General features: G+C 48.3%; 1 protein-coding gene and 1 long non-coding RNA gene across 17 annotated transcripts in view; one reads left to right on the top strand and one right to left on the bottom strand.

The window, feature by feature from the left end:
- Positions 1 to 7,385: 7,385 nt before the first annotated feature.
- On the bottom strand, positions 7,386 to 13,111 carry LOC123926533. Of its 2 annotated transcripts, none has more exons than XR_006815289.1 (3): positions 12,947 to 13,111; positions 11,442 to 11,527; positions 7,386 to 9,623 (listed from the first exon to the last, which is right to left on the bottom strand). It is a non-coding gene; the product is annotated as an uncharacterized LOC123926533 (long non-coding RNA). The 2 variants fall into 2 exon arrangements; XR_006815290.1 differs by lacking the exon at positions 12,947 to 13,111 and adding an exon at positions 11,959 to 12,043.
- Positions 12,424 to 21,065, top strand: part of ZMYND8 (zinc finger MYND-type containing 8) — a 127,208-nt gene continuing 118,566 nt past the window's right edge. For 9 of the 15 annotated variants that reach the window (XM_045980459.1, XM_045980460.1, XM_045980455.1 and 6 more), the window contains exon 1: positions 13,226 to 13,366. In XM_045980459.1, coding sequence (XP_045836415.1) covers positions 13,353 to 13,366 — 14 coding nt within the window. In that variant the 5' untranslated portion in view covers positions 13,226 to 13,352. Of the gene's footprint in view, positions 12,443 to 13,224; positions 13,367 to 13,803; positions 13,826 to 13,846; positions 14,009 to 14,527; positions 14,599 to 18,337; positions 18,400 to 21,065 lie in introns of those variants that run through there. The other 6 variants (XM_045980450.1, XM_045980454.1, XM_045980463.1 and 3 more) reach the window with 6 other exon arrangements.

Here is a 21,065-nt window from a genome sequence, read left to right as displayed (position 1 = left end):
GCGTTCTAGTTGGCAGGAGACAACTGGCACATTTTGGGAACCCTAAGGTAGGTCAGGGTGGCTGGAGTGCAGGGAACAATTGAGGGGGAGAATTAGCTGATTTATATTTCTACATATTGACATTTGACCTTTTGAATTCATGTACAAAGGACACCTGGGTGGCTCAGTCGGTTAAGTGGTTAAGCGTCAGCCTTTGGCTCAGGTCATGATCCCCCCCAGAGTCCTAGACTTGAGCCCCACATCGGGCTCCCTGCTTAGCGGGAAGCCTGCTTTTCCCTCTCCCACTCCCCCTGCTTGTATTCCCTCTCTCGCTGTCTGTCAAATAAATAAATAAAATCTTAAAAAAAATAAATAAATTCATGTACAAATTATGACTACGATTCTACCTGATAGATTCAGCAAGAAGGGCCAAAGCCAAATTAGGGAATTAGGGGCCACGGCCGATCTACTGAAGATCTCTTATAGAAACTGCTTTGTGGAAGAAGAAAAAGAATCAGTGAACAAATACTTACTGAGCAACTACTATGCCCCAGGCCTGTGGTGGCCTAGGAAGTACTGGTGAATGGGTACACAAAGTCCCTGCCTCTGTACACAGACACACAGTCAACAACGGAATAAGGTGCTCACATATTGTGCTAAGTCCTAGGAAAGCAGTAACAGGCTGATGTCCCAGGAAACAGACAGGATTCGGTATCCGATGGGCCGTAGGAAAGGCCCCTCGGAAGAGGTGACATTTGCATTTGCAGTGAGACCTGAGTCATGAGGGGAAGCCACCATATGATCTAAGTCTGTCCAGGTGGAGGAGACAGCCTGTGCTCAGGACCTGAGGTAGGAAGAAGCCTGGAAAGGTGGAGGTAGGGGAGGTTGGGGGAGGAGCTGAGGAACTAGGCCAGCAGAGCCGGAGGGGGGAGTGGGGGCGGGGGCGGGGGCGGGGTGGAGAGTGCGGGTCACCTATGATGCAGCGGAGAGCAGGGACCAGCCCACACAGCACTCTGTAGGCCGGGTTCAGAGAAAGCATTTTCTTCTGAAAGTGAGATTGCAAAGGGTTTCTGTAAAGGACCATAGTCCGGTAGGCATTGAGGGCTATGTCTGGTCTCTGTTGCAACTATTTGACCCTGGCCTTGTCACTGGAGTGTAGCCTTAGATAACAAATAAATGAACGCCTGTGCTGGCGTGCCTGGAAAGCTTGACTTATGGACACTACAAAATTTGGAGTTCATTAATTTATGCATGCTCCAAATTACTTTTATGATTTTTTCAACCATTTTTTTTAAAAGATTTTATTTATTTATTTATTTGACAGAGATCACAAGTAGATAGAGAGGCAGGCAGAGAGAGAGAGAGGGAAGCAGGCTCGCTGCTGAGCAGAGAGCCCGATGTGGGACTCGATCCCAGGACCCTGAGATCATGACCTGAGCCGAAGGCAGCGGCTTAACCCACTGAGCCACCCAGGCGCCCCTCAACCATTTTTTTTTTTTTTTAAAGATTTTATTTATTCATTTGACAGACAGAGATCACGAGCAGGCAGAGAGGCAGGCAGAGAGAGAGGAGGAAGCAGGCTCCCTGCTGAGCAGAGAGCCCGACGCGGGGCTCGATCCCAGGACCCTGAGATCATGACCTGAGCCAAAGGCAGAGGCTTAATCCACTGAGCCACCCAGGCGCCCCGCCCCTCAACCATTTTTAAAAGATTTTATTTATTAGAGAGAGAGATCGCAAGTAGGCAGAGAGGCAAGGCAGAGAGAGGGGGAAGCAGTCTCCCCACTGCGCAGAGAGCCCAACGCAGGGCTCGATCCCAGGACCCTATCCCAGGACCCTGAGATCATGACCTGAGCCGAAGGCAGAGGCTTTAACACACTGAGCCACCCAGGTGCCCCTCTTAAACCATTTTTATTATTATTATTTTTAAATTTCTATTTATTTATTTTTTAAGATTTTAAAATTTTATTTATTTGACAGACAGAGATCACAAGTAGGCAGAGAGGCAGGCAGAGAGAGAGAGGAGGAAGCAGGCTCCCTACTCAGGGAGCCCGATGTGGGGCTGGATCCCAGGATCCTGGGATCATGACCTGAGCCAAAGGCAGAGGCTTTAACCCACTGAGCCACCCAGGTGCCCCTCTTCACCCATTTTTAAAAAGATTTTATTTTACCCATTTATTTTATTTTATTTTATTTTATTTTATTTTATTTTAAAAGATTTTATTTATTTGACAGATCACAAGTAGGCTGAGAAGCAGGCAGAGAGAGAGGAGGAAGCAGGCTCCCTGCTGAGGTGAGCCCAATGCGGGGCTGGATCCCAGGACCCTGGGATCATGACCTAAGCTGAAGGCAGAAGCTTTAACCCACTGAGCCACCCAGGCGCCCCATTTTATTCATTTTTTAAAAAGATTTTATTTATTCATTAGAGAGAGAGAATGAGCGGGGGAGGGGCAGAGGGCGAGGGAGGAGCAGACTCCCCACTGTGCAGGGATCCATATGTGGAGCCCTATCCCAGGACCTTGAGATTGCTGCTGGAGCCCAAGGAAGATGCTTAACCAACTGAGCCACCCATGTGCCCCTAAATGTTGTATTTTTAAGTAGTCTCTACACCCAACATGGGGGCTTGAACTGTCCCTCCATCCCCAAGGTCAAGATTTGCATGCTTTACCAGCTGAGCCAGCCAGGGGTCCCTTTTTTTGGACCATTTTAAAACGTGAGAAACCATTTTTAGCTTGAGGGCCAGAGGGGAACAGGTGGTTGGGCAGGTGATGTGGCCCCAAGGCGGGAGTTCATGGACTCCTGTTCTGAAGTCCTGGGAAGCCTTTGGAGGGTTTTGAGCAGGGGATTGAAAGGTTGTGATTTAAAATGCAAAGGTATAGGGGCGCCTGGCTGGCCTAGTAGGTGGGCATGCAACTCTTGATCTTGATCTTGACCCCCACGTTGAGGGTAGAGTTTACTTAGAAGAAAAAGAAAAGAAAATGGGAAGGTATGAAGGCTCAGCATGATGCTAGAAAGTGGATGTAACCTTTCAGAATGGAGCCGCCGTTTTGTTAGTCATTCGTTAAGCACTGAGTTTCCTTAATAGTCACGGTGCTGCCAAAGAGGGTCCATGATCTGTAAGATACAGCCCTATACTCCTGGAGTTCATAACCTAACAGGACCGACTCAAGACTGAGATCCAAATGCAAGTTCAAGGTCAAAAGAGAGATCCTTCCCCCCCCAAAAGCAGTAGTTGCATTGGAAAACAGGGAGGGTGTGGAATGGGTGGGAGTTGAGGGAGGGCAGGCGGAGGATTTGGGATTTTATCCTAAGTGAGTTGGGAAGGCCCTGGCAGGTATTTCAAAGCTGTGATAAAATATGAATAATACAAAATTTGCCATTTGAACCACCTTAAGGTATACAGTCCAGTGGCGTCAAGTACTTTCACAATGTCGTGCAGCCGCCGCTGTCTTGACCCAGAGCTTCCTCATCACCCCAGAAGGGAAATCTCTACCCATTTTTTTTTTTTAAAGGTTTTATTTATTTATTTGACAGACAGATATCACAAGTAGGCAGAGAGGCAGGCAGAGAGAGAGGAGGAAGCAGGCTCCCCGTGGAGCAGAGAGCCCGATGCGGGGCTCGATCCCAGGACCCTGAGATCATGACCTGAGCTGGAGGCAGAGGCTTTAACCCACTGAGCCACCCAGGTGCCCCATCTACCCATTTTTTTAGAACATTTTATTTATTCATTTATTTATTCATGCAAGCTTGCAGGAGCAGGGGGAGGGCAGAGTGAGAGGCACAGGCAGGCAGATACATATCCCCCTGAATACGGAACCCCATGCAGCTCAACACCCCAACACGGGGCTGGATCCCAGGACACCAAGATCATGACCTGAGCTGAAGGTAGACACTTAACCGGCTGAGCCATCCAGGTACGCCAAAATCTCAGTTCCCATTAAGCAGTCACTCCTCATCCCCTGTCTCCCTAGGCCCTGGTAACCTTCTGCCTTTCGTTTCTGTATCTCTGTGGATTTGCCTATGCTGGACATTTCATAGAAATGGAATCCTAGGGGCACCTGGGTGGCTCAGTGGGTTAAAGCCTCTGTCTTTAGCTCAGGTCATGATCCCGGGGTCCTGGGATCGAGCACCGCATCGGGCTCTCTGCTCCGCGGGGAGCCTGCTTCCTCCTCTCTCTCTGCCTGCCTCTCTGCCTACTTGTGATCTCTGTCTGTCAAATGAATAAATAAAATCTTAAGAAATGCAATCCTAGATATGTGGCTTTTGTTGTTTCTAGACAAAGCATCATGATTTCAAGGTTCATTCATGTTCTTGTGTGTCAGTGTTTCATTCCTTTCTATGGCTGAATAGTAGTATTCCCTTGTGCGGAATACTTAGCCGTTGGTTGATCCATTCATCCGCTGATGGACAATGAGGTTGTTTTCACCTTTCATGAATAGGGTGGCCGATGAAAGGCTTTGAACAGGCAGGTGATGTCTTGTTACTGGATCCTTCGGGCAGGAGACCAGTTAGAACAGGATTCAAAGCCTTGACTTAACAGTGTGTGATTCCCTGGGGGGTAGAACAGGTATTCCTAGGAACCAGGGCAGAATTCCCAGGCATTTCTATGGTGAAGGATCGGGAGCTGCTAGGGACAGGCAGGAGCAGTCTTATAAATGGAATGGCGGCACCCATCAAAGGCATTAGGTGACTAGCAGATGAGACACTTTCAGAAAACACTGAGGCCCAGCGCCCAGGCTGGCCCATGGTTGGGACCAAGAGAGCGTTTTTGGGTGATTGATTATGTGGACCGAACTGGGGAGCTCGGCGGAGGGTTCAGGCTGAGGGAGTCAAGAAGTTGGGTTTGCTTTGCTCAGTGGGAGGTCCCAGCAGCCCCCACGCTGAGAAGCCCCCCCACAGGCTGGAGGGGTATGTGCTCTGCTGGTGTGGGAGGTCAGGAGCCTGAGAAAGCAGGAAAGACGCTGGACAGGAGGTGTCACCTGGGTTTGTAGGGTGGCTGTTATTATCCCAGGAAGTGACACATGGAGGAGGAATCATGGTGGGTCACCATGACACACTTTCCAGCTTCCCTGAAAAACAGAGGGAGATGAGGGGGAGAGTCAAGTATGGAGTCAGATAAAGAGGTCCTGATGGAGGGGAGTCAGGGTTGCATGAATTAGTGAATTGCTGAAGGTTTTTCGGAAACATCAGGAACACTGATAGCAGCCAATGGTTGTTTTGAAGTGCTTTGTTTGGCAGGTGCATGGAAACATAAAGGTGGGGGTATGGAAAGGTAAAGAACATTCTGGAATATTTTGAGTCTGAGTAGTGGAAGGATTGCAGATGGAATGGTGACCTTGTCCCTGACTTTACCTCCACACTCAACTCCTCTGCACCTCATTTCATGGCAGCCACACTTGGCCTTTTTTTTGTGTCTCAGAAATACCAAGTTACCATAAGCTCAGGCTTGCCTCAGGGCCTTTGTACCTGCTATTCCCACCACCAAGAAAGTTCTTACCGCCTTTCGCTCAAATGTCACAGCCTTACCGGAGCCCATCTTACCTGTCTAAAGCAGACGCCCCCCACTTCCTATCCAGTCACTTCTCTCTACCCTCACCCTGTTTTGTTTTTCTTCATAGCATCGATCTCAACTGGGTATTTTGTCTCTTACTCATGTACTCATTTAATGGCGCGTAACCTCTCCTCTGTTCAACCTATAGCTCCTGAAAACAGGAGCAACGGACATAAGTCTGGTGCTTCCAGGTAGAGGAAGTGCTCCCCACCTCTTTGTAGACTGCCTTGATCAGCAGTGAGAAAATGCGGGTCCAGGAGTCAGACACGAGATTTGGAGTTTAGGGAAGAGGTCAGACCCGGATACTAGATTTGGAATCTGCTGTGGCAGTAGACGAAATGGTTTCAAGGAAAGCAAACTCATCCAACATTTCTTTATTTCTTTCTTTCTTTATTTATTTGACAGAGAGGTCACAAGTAGGCAGAGAGGCAGGCAGAGAGAGAGGGAGAAACAGGCTCCCCACCGAGCAGAGAGCCCGACATGGGGCTCGATTTCAGGACCCTGAGATCATGACCGGAGCCAAAGGCAGAGGCTCAAACCGCTGAGCCACCCAGGCGCCCCTCATCCAACATTTCTTGAGCAGGTACTCTGTGCCTGTGTTAAATCATCCCCACACTGTCTGATGGAGGGACGATAATCCCATTTCACAGACTTGGAAACTGAGGCACAAAAAAAGCGAAATCACTTGCTAAATTTCCTTAGGGAGGAAGCTTGGACCCCTCCCCCTGCCCCACCCCCAACAGGCTGGCTCTAGAGGCCACACAGACAGTCGGATGGCCAAGAGACAGCAGACTCTGAAGGAAGAGAAGCTTCAGCACTTGGAGGTGCAGTCGCTGGGCAGGGCAGTGTTTTGGAACCTCTGACGTGTCCGACATCAGATCTTAGCATGAGATGGATGAACAGTGAACCCGAGACTAACTAGCCTGTTGACCTTGGTTCTTGGAAGTGAATGAGGACTTCTCTTTCTTTCAAAAGATATTACTGTTCAAAATAATTTAGCCAGCTGCATACAAATATGAAATGAACACGTTTTATGTATTTTATGTAACTCATTATTAATGAGGGCATGTGTGTCTCCGTCCAGCTAATTCAAAGATGGAGTCAAAGCCGTCCTCATTCAGGAAATGCTGACATGAATTTATGAATAGATGCAAAAATTAGCAAGATTCCCCAATATCCACAAGCCAATAATCAGTTGCATTCCAGGGACTAAATTTGCATGTCTATGGATGGGAGCCTTTGCATTAGTATTAGCCTTCTGCTGGTGTCAGAGCTGTAAAAAGCCCAGAAACAATGAAAGGTGCAGGTGACCCAATGGGGATGCCTGGATGCGCCACCCACTAATCTTTCTTTGGCTAGGTCATAGTCTTCCAGAATTTTCCTGACACTACATTTACTAATTTATTTTTGAAGAAGTAATACATTCATGTGGTTGAAATTCAAAAGGTATGTAAGGGAAAAAAATCTCCTTCCCATTCCTGACCCCTACCCACCCAGTACCCCTTGGATGCAAAGTGTTAGCAATTTCTTTTTTTTTAAAGATTTTATTTATTTATTTTTCAGAGAGAGAGAGGGAGAGCGAGCGAGCGGGCACAGGCAGGCAGAGGCAGAGGGAAAGCAGGCTCCCTGCAGAGCAAGGAGCTCGATGTGGGACTTGCTCCCAGGACCCTAGGATCATGACCTGAGTCAGAGATGGATGCTTAGCGACTGAGCCACCCAGGCGCCCCTTTTTAAGATTTTTTTAAAAAGATTTAATTTATTTAAGATTTTATTTATTTATTTGACACAGATTGAGAGAGAGAGCGCGCGCGCACAAGCAGGGGGAGCTGCAGAGGGAGAAGCAGATTCCAGCTGGAGCAGGGAGCCCAATGGGGTGCTTGATCCCAGGACCTCGGGATCACCTGAACTGAAGGCTGAGGCTTAATCCACTGAGCCACCCAGGCTCCTGAGAAGTTTTCTTAGTAGGAGGGGACTATTGATAGTTCCTCAGCTTCTTCATCAAGGAAATGGGTTGATGAATATATGGAGAATATATGGGGCCCATCTTGCAGGTTTGGGAACGTAAGTGCTTGGAATAGCACCTGACACAAAGCTTGGAGCGGGCCAGCCAGTGGGATTTATCCTTACCCTCCTTTGGAAAGTTTGATGTTGAGAAAAGGAAGAAAAATGACTTGGAAGGCTCCAAAAATTTCCTTTTTAAGAGTAATCAGAGGGACGTGGTAACAGCAACTGCATGAGTGCTCACTGTGTCTTGTGTGGTGACTCGTGCTTGACCACCCTGATGCAGTGAATTTCCGGGTGGGTATTATTATTGCTCCCATTGTACAGATGAGGAAATCAAGGCACAGAGGATTCCGTACCTCAAGTCAGGCGGGCAGCTGGCTAGTGGGGCAGCAAGATTCACACCCAGTCATCAGACAGGCTGATGCCAGCAGCCACACACTCAGTCACTGCACGGTTCTGCTTCTTGATGTGGAAAGAGAAAAGGTTAACGTGGAAGAAGAGGGCTTTGAGACGGGGGGGAGGCATCTGGGAGGGCTTGGGGAGGGAAAGACACAGTGATGGCAGAGAAGTCAGGAAGGCGATATGTGCAGGCCCACGAGGAAACAGGGCTTGTATTAGGTGGCTTGGGGAGCAGGGGAGATGGTCTGGGAGAGGGGAAGTAGGAGAGCAACAGGGAAGGACTGGAGGAGGGAGGGGATGGTTAGGCGGTGGAAGGAACAGATGGAGGAGGCTCAGGGTGGCAGGAGGAGAGTGAGCAGAGTGAGCCCTGGGAGTGGAGAAGGACGCAGTGGAGTCAGGCATCCGGAGCAGGGCACTGACCTGGTGGGCCATTTTTACCACTTGGGTGGGATCTCCTGATGGGTTTTGAGAAGAGAAGGGATGAGGTCTGACTTCTTAGCAAAGGATTGCTTGCAGCCTGGGCCTGTGTGTGTAAATACTCCAGTTTCTTCCCAGTCTAACTTCCCTGCCCCCATTCAGGTAGGAGACCAGGAGGGGGTGCTCAGGTGGGAGATGAGTGCACCCGTCCAGGTGGGAGATGGCGTTTAATTGAGCTCTGCCACTTGTAGGGCACAAAGGTGAAGAATTTCACACCGGGCTCTGCCTTCTAAAGCTCTCGGTTTACAGCAGGTTTTCTTTGCTCCGGCTGGCTAGTCCTCCGTTGTGGGGGGTGTGGGGGAGCTGTCCTGTGTTTGGTAGAGTGTTTAGGACCCTCTAGATCCTAGTAGCAGCACCCTTCCTCCAGATGGGACAGCCTAACATGCCTCCTGACATTGCCACTGGTCTAGTGGGACAAAGAAACAAACAGGAAACAAACATGTACTCCTCTTTCCATAACGGTAATTGCTGGGGAGTAAAAAGAGCAGGTCAGGCGAGGTCTTGAATCATCGTCCTTCTGATTTTCCTTTTCTTCCTGCATCCCTGAAGTCTCTCCACACCCACCCCACACCGCGGCCATCTGCCTGATGGTCATGTACCCCGCACCCCCCCCCCCTCTCCACCTGCCCTTTCCTCCTCCCTCCATTTTTTGGATCCTACCAACCAGCCCCTCCTAGGAAGAAGTTTACAAAAAAAAATAAATAAATAAAAAAGGCCTTCCGGAGGACACCTCTTCTCCAAGGTAGGGACAAGTCCTAATTACGTCTTTGTGGCTGTAACATGATTCAGTCAGTTCCATGCTCTGAAGGTGAGCCCTTCTGTCACCATGCCTGAAGCCGGCCTCGGTTCCAATTGGCCAAAAAATAACAAAACAAAACAAGATATTTAAAACACTTCCCTGCCTCAGTCCCGCCCGTTTCACATAACGGACGGGCGGCCTGCTGCTAGCTCGAGGCAGATAACTCGGAGTGTGCTTGTTTTCCTAGTCCGGGAGCGGGCTATCTTCGGGATGCAGCTTGCCGACACTGTTCCTCCCGCTGCTCGGCTGGCTGCAGGCCAGCGGGAGTGGAGAGCCGTTTCAGCGAGGCCTCGGCAGTAAGTTGCCTGGGGAAGGGAGCCGGGTCAGCCCTTCCTCTCCTTTGAGGCCGGCTTTATCACTGAGACACTCCGTCTGGCTTCCGTAAGCCTGATTCTGTCTCCTGATTCTCTCCATCCCCTGGGAATATTAAGAGAGACATGTTTTTAATCTCTTTTTATTAGTTCATTGCTTATTAATTTCTCTACCTCAGCACTGTGGACATTTTGGACAGCATAATTCCTTGTTGTGGGGTGTCTGTTCCTTGGATGTTTAGCAATGTTCCCTGCTCTCAACCCACCAGATGCGAATAGCAGCTTTCCCCCCAAGTGTGACAGCCCCCAAGTCTCCAGACATTGCCACATATCCCCTGGGGGGGGGGCGGCTAACCCACCCCTAGCTGAGAACCACTGATTTCCAGGAATATAAAAAACCTCATTTTAGAGATGGCAGAGTGCTTAACATCTTGCTGGAGGCTTGTAGGGAGAGAGGAGCTTTCTCTGGACCTTAAATGAGTCTGAGCTGAAGGTCTCCCAGCTCCATCGTTCAGTACTTAAAACTTACTCTCAAAGGAGTCCATCTCCTAAAAGATGACGCAGATCCTGCTGTTCTTGGTAGATTTTAGCCTTGTTTCTGCTCTGCTTGGCTCAGCTTCTCTTCTGTCCTTTTCTTTAGAGGAAGGTGAAGGTACCGAGTTTAGGGCTGTGGAGTCCTAACTGGGTTGGAAATCTGGTCTTGGGCACCTGCCAGCTGTGTGACCTTGTGCTTCTCACTTCACCTCTCTGGGTTGGGCTGCAAATCTCCAACAATGCTCCGTACCTCATGGAGTCATCAGTGCAAAGGGATGATTTTTGCATTGTACCGGGCCCAGGGCAAGCATGCCGGGGCCGTTGGGGCTATTTTGTGCAAGGGGGTGTTTGAGAAGGGCTACAGGATGATCGAGGCTGGCAACATTGGTTTATTTCTCGCCTATCAGCCACATTCCATCAAGCACACGATTGGCCCTCAGTAGGCCTGCCCCAGGCTTCCTTTTCAATCCCTGTCCCTCCCAGGATTCCATCTGCCACCATACCTTTGTCTCTGTCCCCAGCCCAATGGCTGTCTTTCTGATAATCTCAGACCTGCCCGAATGCCAATAGCATTCCTCAGACAGAGCAGAGCTGCCAGAGTACGTCGGCAGCTTCCTGCTCTTTGCCCCAGAAAACATGTCAAGTGATCAAGTGATCAGAGGGCGGTGGGGGAAGCGAGCAGGACGCTGCAGCTGCTTAGGCAACAAGCTTTAATCCCGGGTTAAAATCCACCACGAGCACCAATGGCGTATTTCATTTCCTCATTGGGTCGTGAAGCTGGTGGCACACGAGATCTGCCACAGACTCAGAGACACGTCTGTTCCCCCAAAAGCTGCACCCGCAGAGGTAGCCAGTGTTCCCTAGGGGATGGTGGGGGAGGGCTGCTGCCCACGCCGCCAGGAGGGACAGCACAACAGCACCGTCTGATTAGCTCCGGCCTCCACCTCTTGTCCCTGACTTGGCGTCCCTGTACTCGGTTCCACCCGCAGGAAGAGGGGGCCCCTCCCTTCTAGTGAGGCCCAGGCCTGTTGTCCCGAGTGCTGGACCCTTGTCAGGCCTGGTGATGGAGGTGTCCCTCCCTGCATCTGGGCCTCTTCCAATACACAACAGCAACAAAATCCCCTTCCTTTTCATAAAGCTGGGCCCTGCCCCTGCAGTACGTTCTGTGTGGATTCCTGGCTTGTTCTTGTTTGATATAAGATTCCCAGCCAGGAAGAATTTATGTGCACGAGGTGGGCATCTGTTGTCCATGTGGGGGGGGGGGTGGGGGCAGGGAGAGCAGGCGATCAGCGCTACGTTTTCTTTGTGGGAACGAACGGTGTGGGACCAGAAAGCCCACGAGTCCTAATTTTAGGAGGAGAGGGGAGACTTTATTGGGCCATAGTTTTACCTCCTGGCATATGGCTGCGTCACCTCTGGAAGCTTTCTCCAGCCTCTGAAGAATGGTGTTTATTTAGCTTCTGTTGTTCCAGCTTGCTGTTTAAAAAAAAAAAAAAAAAAAAAGTCTTGTTAATTAAGCACCTTGTCTTTGAGGGGAAAAAAAAAAGCAAGCAAGCAAGCATGGACATTTTAAGATCCTTCTGCATTTGCCTTTTCTTTTCTCAGGGTACAGACCAACTACAAAGGCAGCTTTCGGGAGGAAACAGGCAAAGACCTCCTAATACTATTGAAATGGGTGGAATTATAAGTAGCTCTGAAAAACTAGTTAATATTTTACTGGGGAGCAGTGCCAGAGATGGGGGTGGGGGGCTGCCAAGAGTAGGTCTGTGTGTGAAGTAGCTATTCCATCTGCCTTAAGGGACGAAAAGAAGCCGTTCTCTGTGGAAATAAATTTAAGCAAGAATCCTTATAAAGCTCATGGGATTTGTCTGCCCACCGAGGGCCCAGTTCCCCAAGAACATACATACAGGGATGATTGTGGCAGGAAGGGCTAAGCTGTGGGTGTAGGCCTGGCTAATAATGGGGGTTCTTGTTCCCTCGCTGGGCTTGACATCTTTCTTTCTCCCTCTGGATTTAAATGGCTTCTCAGACCGAGAGGCACTGCCTGTGCCCTGGATTCCGAAGGTACACGCCTCCTTGGGAAGCCAAGGCGAGAGACAGCGGCTCACTCTCTCTCTCTCTTTCTGCATCTGCCGGGAGAGCTGCAGCTGGTATTTTTCCACAGGCCTTTTTTGCGATCTCAGGGCCTAGTTTTTCCCAGCCAGGCCCAGAGTCCGAGAGAGGGTTAATAGGCAGGAAGCTGAAGGCATTGCAGACTAATACGGAAGTCAGATTTTTGTTTAACTGACAGGTTTAGCAGGCCTCAGTGGTGGGGGAGGGGGCCGGGAGGGGAAGGGAAGTTTGTAGATCTAGGCATGTGGCCTGCTAGGAGCGCATTTGGCTTTTCTTAGGGTAAGGACGGAGAGGGGGGCCCCCATTGGCATCCTGGCAGGGAGGCAGGAACCCATTTTGGTTTTCCTTTGAGTCCTGGGTGAGGGGGGCGCCGTGAGCAGTTAGATTCTCCGCGGGCAAATGGCTCTCTGGCCTGCTTTTCCAGGAGGCGTTCTGACGATGACTATGCAAACTTGACCACTCTGCTCCCCTCCTTCTTCCCAGCAGCCTGAGTCCTCTCCTCTGAGAAGCCAGGGCTGCCCTGCAGCGATTTCCGGGGCTCGGCTGTCCTGTCTGTCTTCCCTCAGCTCCTCAGAGGCCTTCCTCAAACCCCTTTTTCTTAACCCCCGCTGGCTGTTTTCCTGGGGCTCCCCACTCCTCCGCTTCCCTCCGCCCTCCCCGCCCCCTCCCCCCTCCTTCCGGGGGAGAACCACTCTGCTGGATTGTTCTAGAAAAGGGCCAGGCTTCCTCCCAGCCAAGAGCCGCTTCTGTGGGGGCAGGTGAGGGTGAGCCCTTTCAGCTCACCCCAAAAACTCCCTTCCCAGTGGCATCCGGGCCTCAGGCTTTGCTGGAGCAGGTCAGGCTGGCTGCACTGGTTTGCCCGTGCCGGGAAATCGAGCCAGGGTGTGGGAGAAGTGCGTCTGGGGGCCCCTTTCCCAAGTTTTTCTTGCAGCAAAAGGCCTAGCTTAGCCTGTCTTTTTCTATGCACAGGATGGCTCTTGCTCACCAGAGCCTCACAAAGATAATCGCTCAGGAAGTGTTTCAGCCAATCCCGGGCGGCCTTACACTCCGATTTGCCGGGGCAGCCAATCGGGGATGAGCTTTTATTAGGCGGCCAGATCATCAAGCCGAAGTGCCAAACCCTTTTTCTGTGAGAACTAGGAGCCTGTCCTCCATGTTTTATAAGTATTGACATTACACAGTGTTAACAATGCATCCACAGAGGTAAGCTCGACTTTTTAACCATCTTTTCTCCCCCTCCCTCTGAGACATCCGAATTGTGGGCGAGCAGTGTGATTTCTCTGTGGCTGGCCGTGCCACACTCACCCCCACAGCACTTAGGTTAACTTGGAACTGTTTAGAGAGAATTTTTTTGCTTTCTTGGGTCACATGGCTAAGTAGCCATTAGCCATAGCTTGATTTTGCAAACGAGCAAAGGCCTGGCACACCTTTTCTTCACCAGGACATGGTGTTTCTGGAATAGTTTGAAGCTAGATCCTGGAATGCCAAAAAAGAAGCTTTTTTTTTTTTTTTTTCCCCTTTCCCTCCTTCCTCTTTTCTCTCTTTCTCTCTTTCTTTCTCTGTCTCTCTCTCTCTCTCTCTCAGCAGTTCTCCCCCACCCCCCCCCCCCTGCACTATTGTCTTCTCCTGTGTCACATGCCTGCTGGGGGAAGAAAATGGAAGGTAAGCAAGCAGGCTCCTCTCCAAGGAGAGCTCATGGCAGACAGCAAAGCAGGCAAGTTTACCTCTCCAAAGAGGTTCTGGGAAGGCTGGAGTAAGTTCTGACAAGAGAGGACGTGTGTTTTAAAAAGAACCAAGCCCTCAGCAGAGCAGTGCTAAGGCGAGATCCTGGCTCCTGGGGCCTAGGTGGGTGATGGTGTGTCTTCATGGTCTGTTCTCTCCCTGTAGGGCTGCTGCACTTGAAACTACATTGTTCAGCCTTTTTTCCTGACTTCTGTTGATACAGAGTGTTCTTCTGCAAGCCAGCCTACAGCCAGCAAATGTTTCTGAAAGTGTTTTCTAGGCTTTGGAGGAAGTTTTTGGAGTAGGGATATGGTTGGGGGGGGGGGCTGTGTGTAGAGGGGGAGGGAGGTTGGACAACATCCTGCAACAAATCTGTGAGGACTCTTTGAATCCCTCAGCTTTCTACTCTTGCATGATTTTCAATGAACTAATGCATCTTTTCTCCTTGTTTTCATTTTCTTTCCCCTCTTTTACATTGTATCCTCCTCTGTCCTCCTGGGTGATGGAGCGCAGAGGAAATAAAATCCTGTCTGTGGCTCATGACAGCATTCCATATTCAGTTGTTGGGTTGTGTTGTTGTGTGTGTGTGTGTGTTTAATAATCCCATGTAACTGTTTAAAAAAAATTTCCTTTTTGATCAAGTCCCAAAACTGCCAGCCTGTTCTCTCTTCTTAACTGTGGAAAAATGAGACGGTTGCTTGAACATTTGTTGGGTAAGTAAAGCAATCCATTTCCTCTGTGACCATGTATAAAGAGTTTGGCGGACATTTGGGGTCCGTTTGTAACAGAGGGTCTTGGCTACAGCAATTGGTGGTGGTGGTTGGGGGGGGCTTTCATTAGCAGGAACCAAATAAGGGCTTTTTAATAGTGTCTTGATTTTAGGTGACTGTTTGAATCCACTGTTTTTCCTGATAACCTGCTGCTAGGATTGAAGATCACACTTCCTGTTTACCCTCAGACAGGGGAGAAATGTTCAGTTCATTGTGACTTGACTGGAGACCTTTAATTGGGATTGTGTGGATGTTAGCTAGAACTCTGGGTAGGTGATCTGCTTGTGAAATGTAACGACAGCGCTTGTTCTTAGTGTCACAGAGCCTGAACCATGGGTGAGGGCAGAACCTGGTGGTGGTGGTGGTGTGTGGGGGCAGGGATGTTAGCACTCCCTTTTAGGGTACTTGTAGTGTAAAATCCCACCCACCACCAAACTTGGATTGCTTTGGGACTCCTTGCACAACAGAGTTGGCCTTTTCCCAAGCCTGACCCACACACACATCTGTATGCACGCCTGCCTCTACTTATGATTTATTTCTCACTTTTTACACTTCCCCTGATCTCTTAATGCTGTAGCTAGAACTTACGAGTGGGGAAAAAAAAAGTAGACGCTTGTTTAGCGTTAGCTTCGGAATTTGCCCAGAAGTTCACTACATAAATTTCCAGCCTGGAGACCAATCTAGCATGACTGTAAATGCTGGAAATATATTCAATTGTTGTGTTACGCCAACTTTATGGAGTCAGTAATCTGTTTTCCTTTAAGTTAGTGTCCAGGCACCCACCTTTTAGCATCAGTAGGAAAAAGGCTCATTTAATAACGAGAAACGTACCAGTTCTGAGTTAAGAAGAGTCAGTGCGAGGCCAGCTTTTCGAGTTAAGAAGTGCGGGCAGTTAATGATGTTGTGTACTTAAAACCGAACAGGGCTACTATCCCACACAAGTCAGTCCAGACACTTAGCTATTTTCTTTGTTCTTATCTCCTGGCTGTAAATGGAAATTACATATTGAGGTTCTTGTGGCCTCCCTAGAAGCAGTATCTAATCACAAGACTCCTGGTTTGGTGCCTTCAACGTTTGCATAATGGTGTGTTTGTTGGGCTGGAAGGAAACCTAGGGGCCAGGCATTTGTCCTTTAAAAGCTTGCGTTAAAATGGCTCCCACAGGTTTGCAAAGCCAAGGTCTGTTTTCGTGTGCGCAGTCCCAGCAAGTTCCCAGCCCTGGACCAAGCTGGCCGCTTTCCTCTGGTACTGTGGCCACCACCAAGCATGAGTCTGTAAAAAGTTAATTGCTTCCAAAGTAGCTTATTTCCCAGTTTCACTAAGGGGGGTGGGGGTGGGGGAAATGTTTGCATTGCAGCAGGACTAGGTAGGGACCGCAGTGGTGGCTTACAGAGCAGCCCCATGGGGCTCCTCTCTCCAGCCTTTGAACCAATAGACTTGGAGGAAAGGTTACAGATTGACAATTGGAGTGGCCAGACTGAGAAGGGGCCTTCTGGAAGTTTCTACCATCTTTGTTCCTTTTAGGAGAAGCCTCTCTGCCAAGCTGAAGAGTTTCCTACATTCCAGTCCCCACCGCCCACTGCCCACCCCCCACCACCCCCTTTTTCTTTTTTACATCAAGGTAGAGTGATCTTCTGCCCCAGTTATAAATTTCAGAGGGAGGCATGGAACTTGGGCTATTTCCCATTTTCCTTCTGCCTCCTCAGTCCCTAAAGAGGATGCTTCACAGCTGCAAGGAACAGACAGACAACACTAAGCTTTTGATTCTTCTCTCTCTCTCTCTCTCTCTTTTTTTTTCCTTCAAGACCCTCCAGGATGGATTCACTTTTCTGCTTTGGGAAATTAAGTGGCATTCACGTGGGGGAGGGGGAGTAACTGCTTTTATTAGCTCCAGAAAATAGTCAGTGTTCTGTCTGTAACTAGGAATTAATTATATATAATCGCTCAGTAAACTTTCTACAGAGTTTTTCTAATTGCTGCCCATGAACATAGTTTGCCTGTTGGAGCTGCGTCCAGTTACTTTTATAATTAACAGCGCAAAGATTTGAGTCAGAAAGAAAGAAACAATGGGGCCTCTTGGATTATAAATTAGGGGTGAAAACAATGGCTTTTTCTCTTTCTTTCTTTCTTTTCTTTTCTTTTTTTCTGTCCTCTAACCCCTTTTCTCTTAAACAAAACATTCCCCCTTTTCTTTCCCTGGGAGAACCGTGGGGGAAAAACTTCTTCAGGTCTTAAATAGGAGAAGGGGGGAAAATGAGTCACGTTTTAAAAAGCAGGGATGACAGTAACCCAGAAGACCCTGGAGGCAAAGGTAGGTTTTTTAAAAAGTCCAACCACTTCCAATGTCTGATCTCTTTGTTTCTTTTGCCTTCTTTCTCCTTCTCTCTCCTGTGGCAGAGGCAACAAACATTTGTCAGCCGAGAGGCCCCAGATCTGGCTTTGCCTCTGGTTGACCCTGGAAAGAAAGGTACATGCAAAAGGGGCCTGGCCTGGCCACCCCACAGCAGAGACTTAGGAAGGGGAGTCCATTTAGAAGTCCTTTCTCCTTGATCTTAAATGCAAAACAAGTGAGGATTCACCCTTGGCTCCAGGTTGCTAAGGCTCTGCTGCCCTTCCCCCCACTCCCCACTCTCCTTACAGATAAACAAGCAGGCGGGAGCCATGTCAGCAGTGCGGCTGGCTTTGCTGACAGCCTGTCCCTCCTCATCAAGATTACCTACCTACCGGCCGGCGAGGAGCCAACCTCCCGTCCTTGCCCCGGCACAGCCTTGGGCACCATGCCCTCCTTTCTCCCCTGGAGCTAAAAAGCAGTCACCTTGAGACTCCCCACTCAGCGCCAGAGTGGTGAGGCCAATTCTCAGACCTGTACCAGTAAATTACATAATCCACTGCGAGGCTGCTAGTTTGGCCTCTGAAAGCGGGTTTTGCAAAACCCATTGTTAATTTTCAGGGCTCTGTTGGGGGTGGACAAAAATCTGATTTGTGAGTATCCCGTGCATTGGCTAAGCGAGGGTTTGACCGTTTTTTTTCTCCTCTGCAGACGCAGATTGTCTTTCCTTGAGGTTAACTGTCTTACGACTGGCTGGGTGTTTGGTGGCCGTTTTCAGGCTTATACACAGCCTTTTTGCTTTTACCTTGGCCTCGGAACAGGAGTGGAGCCCTCTAGCTTGGCTTTTCAGATGGCTGCTGTCCTTGCCACACTTTCCTTTCACCTAGCTCCTTGTTGGTAGGGATGCAGAGCTGGTTTCTAATGTATCAAGAAGGGGGAATGGGCTTCCTCCTCCTCCCCAGCTTGCTCCCTTTAACATTTTTGCATTTGTGGAGACACCTGTCTGCCTGCCTTTTAAGCCACAGGGCTGCAGAATTCCTAACCTCCCACCCACCTAATTTGAGGGCAAGGGGGCCCCCATCTTCAGAGCCTCGTGTGGAAGGCTCAGGATCTAAAAGGAAAGGGTTTTCCTCAGGAACCTGTGACTTCACAAACTCCCCCTGTCATTGCAGATTTTTTTTTTTTTTTAAGCTTCTAAACGTTGGGTTGTTGGTGTCCTTTGGTTGAGCTTTTCCTAGTTCTGATATTTAGGAAGGTGGCTTTGAAACTGGCAGGGCCGCTTCCACAAGAGAGCCGCAGCTATTGAACAACCTGCTACCATTTTAGCTTCAATACAGGAATGAGGCAGTGTTGCCAGACGCCATTTTAAGAATCCTGCATAAATAGCTTAGCTCCCGATGACTCTGCCTGTTTTAGGTGAGTGTTACATAAAGCTGCTCTGCTAACCATTCCCTTCCCCCCACCCCCCAATTTAAAAAAAAATTAATTGCAGATTTAGGGAAGCATGGTTTTCTTATTTTGACGTTCACTCTTTTGTGATCTAGCAGAGGAAGATGTTGTGTCTTGGGGATTAAATATTTCTTACAGCCTGGACCAGTTTGGTATTTTGAATGAAAGTAAAAAGCTACAGGAAAAGTCCTTGCGAATGATGCATGATTCTTGGAATTGCCGTGCGATGAGAGCTTCCTCTGTAGAACTAGTGTCTTGTGCATGCTGGTTATATATTCGAGCTGGGTTAGATATTCTTGGTTAAAAGTCAAATAGTAGGGGCACTTGGGGAAAGGAAATGTCTAGGCATTGTGTATCCAGGCTTTTTTTTTTTTCTTTCTTTTTTCTCTCCTGTCAAAACTAGATGGTTTTTTTCTTTCTTTCTCTCTCTCTTCTGGAAAGTGTTGAGGGGATGGCATTCCTGGGACTTACGGACCAGCCCTGAGTCCTCATAATTAATAATCAGAGGGCTTAAACCATCTTGGAGGTGATGCACTTCTTCAACTTTTAATTGCTCTTTTTCAATGCGTGCAGGTTAAGAAGCAAGCCTGGGTTTTCTTGCTCAGGCACTGGGGGTACATCTTTTATTCTTTCTGGGACCGGATGGGCAAGTCTTGGTTGTATTTGCAGATGCTGTTATTTCTTCTTTAATTGCCTGAAACGTATCAGTTTGTGAAATCCAGAGGCAAGTGACTTAGGGTAAATGTGAGTGCGAGAGGGGTGGCAGTGGGAACAGACAATGTATACAACTAGTTGATGGTGTATTATCCTATTGGGGTGAAAGGCTGTTGTTCGATTTTCAGCTAATTTTACCCTTTTCTTTAGTGGGCCCCCAACCTCCCCAGTGGACCTTAAAAAAAAAAAAAAGTAATGTCAGTTTGAAACAAGGGCTTGTTGTTCCATTGTTTTTGATTTAAGTAATTGGGGTTGCTGGAAGCTAGCAGATAGGAAAGATGCTGTATATTTTCTAAGACTTTAATGTCTTAATGACAAGAGTTCAAAGTCTTTTCTCCAGGTGCAGCTGCCTTTCCTTTTTAACAATTATTGTTATTTGACTTTTTTTTCTTCCCTCCAAACGGCTGAATAGTTTTTAACCTAAATTGAGCATGATCTGTGGGTCATTCAGACAGGTACAGATCTTTTCTCACTACCACTTTTGATGTAATAGTCATAATTTTTTTCCCCCTAATAACATACCAGTCCTTAACACTAAACCAAAAAAAAAAAAAAAAAACAACAACCACCAAAAAAACTGAGATCAGTGGTGTAGAAAAAAGGAAGTCCCTTTAGATGTGGCTGCTCAGTATGACTCATTTTGCATTCTGGTCTTTGCTCTTGTAAGTGAAGTTTTTTTCCCTTTTAATGCAGAGACACTGCAATTTCCTTTAGTCAAATGCAAGTTATTGTGTGTGTGTGCGCGCGCGAGTGCATGTGCGTGCATGGGTTCCCTTTGAAAGGATGGCTTGCTGATTTGCGAAAAAAGATGGTTTTCTGAAATTGTGCTCAAAATCCTTGGCTGAAGCTGGTGGTGCTGTTGCTAAAGTTAGGTGATTACGGGGCCCACTTGTAATACTTGGAAAGATAAAACCGCTTCACTTTTCTCCCCTCTTTTCTGCAGCAGCAAATAGCCACCACCTAACTAGTTTGCATTTGTCTGGCTTCTCAGCAGCATCCCTGCCTGAAGGACTCCCTCTCCTCCTGGGCTCCCACAAGCCAAATAATTGTTCTCCGGAATGCAGTCCTCCATGATCAATACACCTTCGAATGTTTTCATCACTGCAGAAATCCTTCAGTTGGGTGTTAAGGGCTCTGTTCTGTATAACTGTTTCATCACCGGACCTTTGGGTGGGATCCCAGATGAGCATTTTTCTCCGTCCCTCAGAATATGGAATCGGTTGCAGGAACTTTAGGATTTCACATATTTCATTTCAGAGAGGGAAGCAGAATTCTAGTGGCTAGAAAGATCAAGGTTGCTATTTGTTCTTTTCAAGTTGACCATCTCCCCTTCGCTGAGGGCTGCTTGATAGATGTGTATATTTTTTTATGAAAATGTATTTCCAGTCACCGCAGGCAAGAAACCAGCAGCAAGTACTCATCTGGGCTGTGTGTGTGTTGCTGGCAGAGTGTGTTTCTGAGTTGAGAATGTCTCTGAAGTTGGAGTAAGAGTATTTGTGCTAAAATCACCTTCCACAAATCACCTCGTGATATTGCATGTTCGCGAAGTGTTTAAATTTAAGAGTCTGCTTCTGATGGAAACCATTTGTGACAGAATGCCGGTTGTTTCTTTGGCCATTGGTGTCACAGCTTTCTCCACGGACACAGTGTAAATGAAATTGTTAATAGGGTTCCGTATCAGAGCGCTAAATGTGTTAATATTCCAATTTCAAACTACCTTTCTTCTCTCTGCTGGGACTAGTTAAATTTGAGGTGTGGAGGTTCTTCTAATTTTATTCTGAGCTGTAATTTCTTCCTTTCTGTCTGGTTCCCATCACGAGTCCAATTGCCCTACCAGACATGGCTCTCTCGTAAAGCCATCTCCATCTGACCCTGAGGTTCCAGGCCTTTTTGGACTCATCTTTTGTCTTGTCACAGTC

Source organism: Meles meles, chromosome 16 (genome assembly GCF_922984935.1).
Source record: "Meles meles chromosome 16, mMelMel3.1 paternal haplotype, whole genome shotgun sequence".
NCBI lineage: Eukaryota > Metazoa > Chordata > Mammalia > Carnivora > Mustelidae > Meles > Meles meles.
This window is presented reverse-complemented; position numbering and strand designations above follow the sequence as displayed.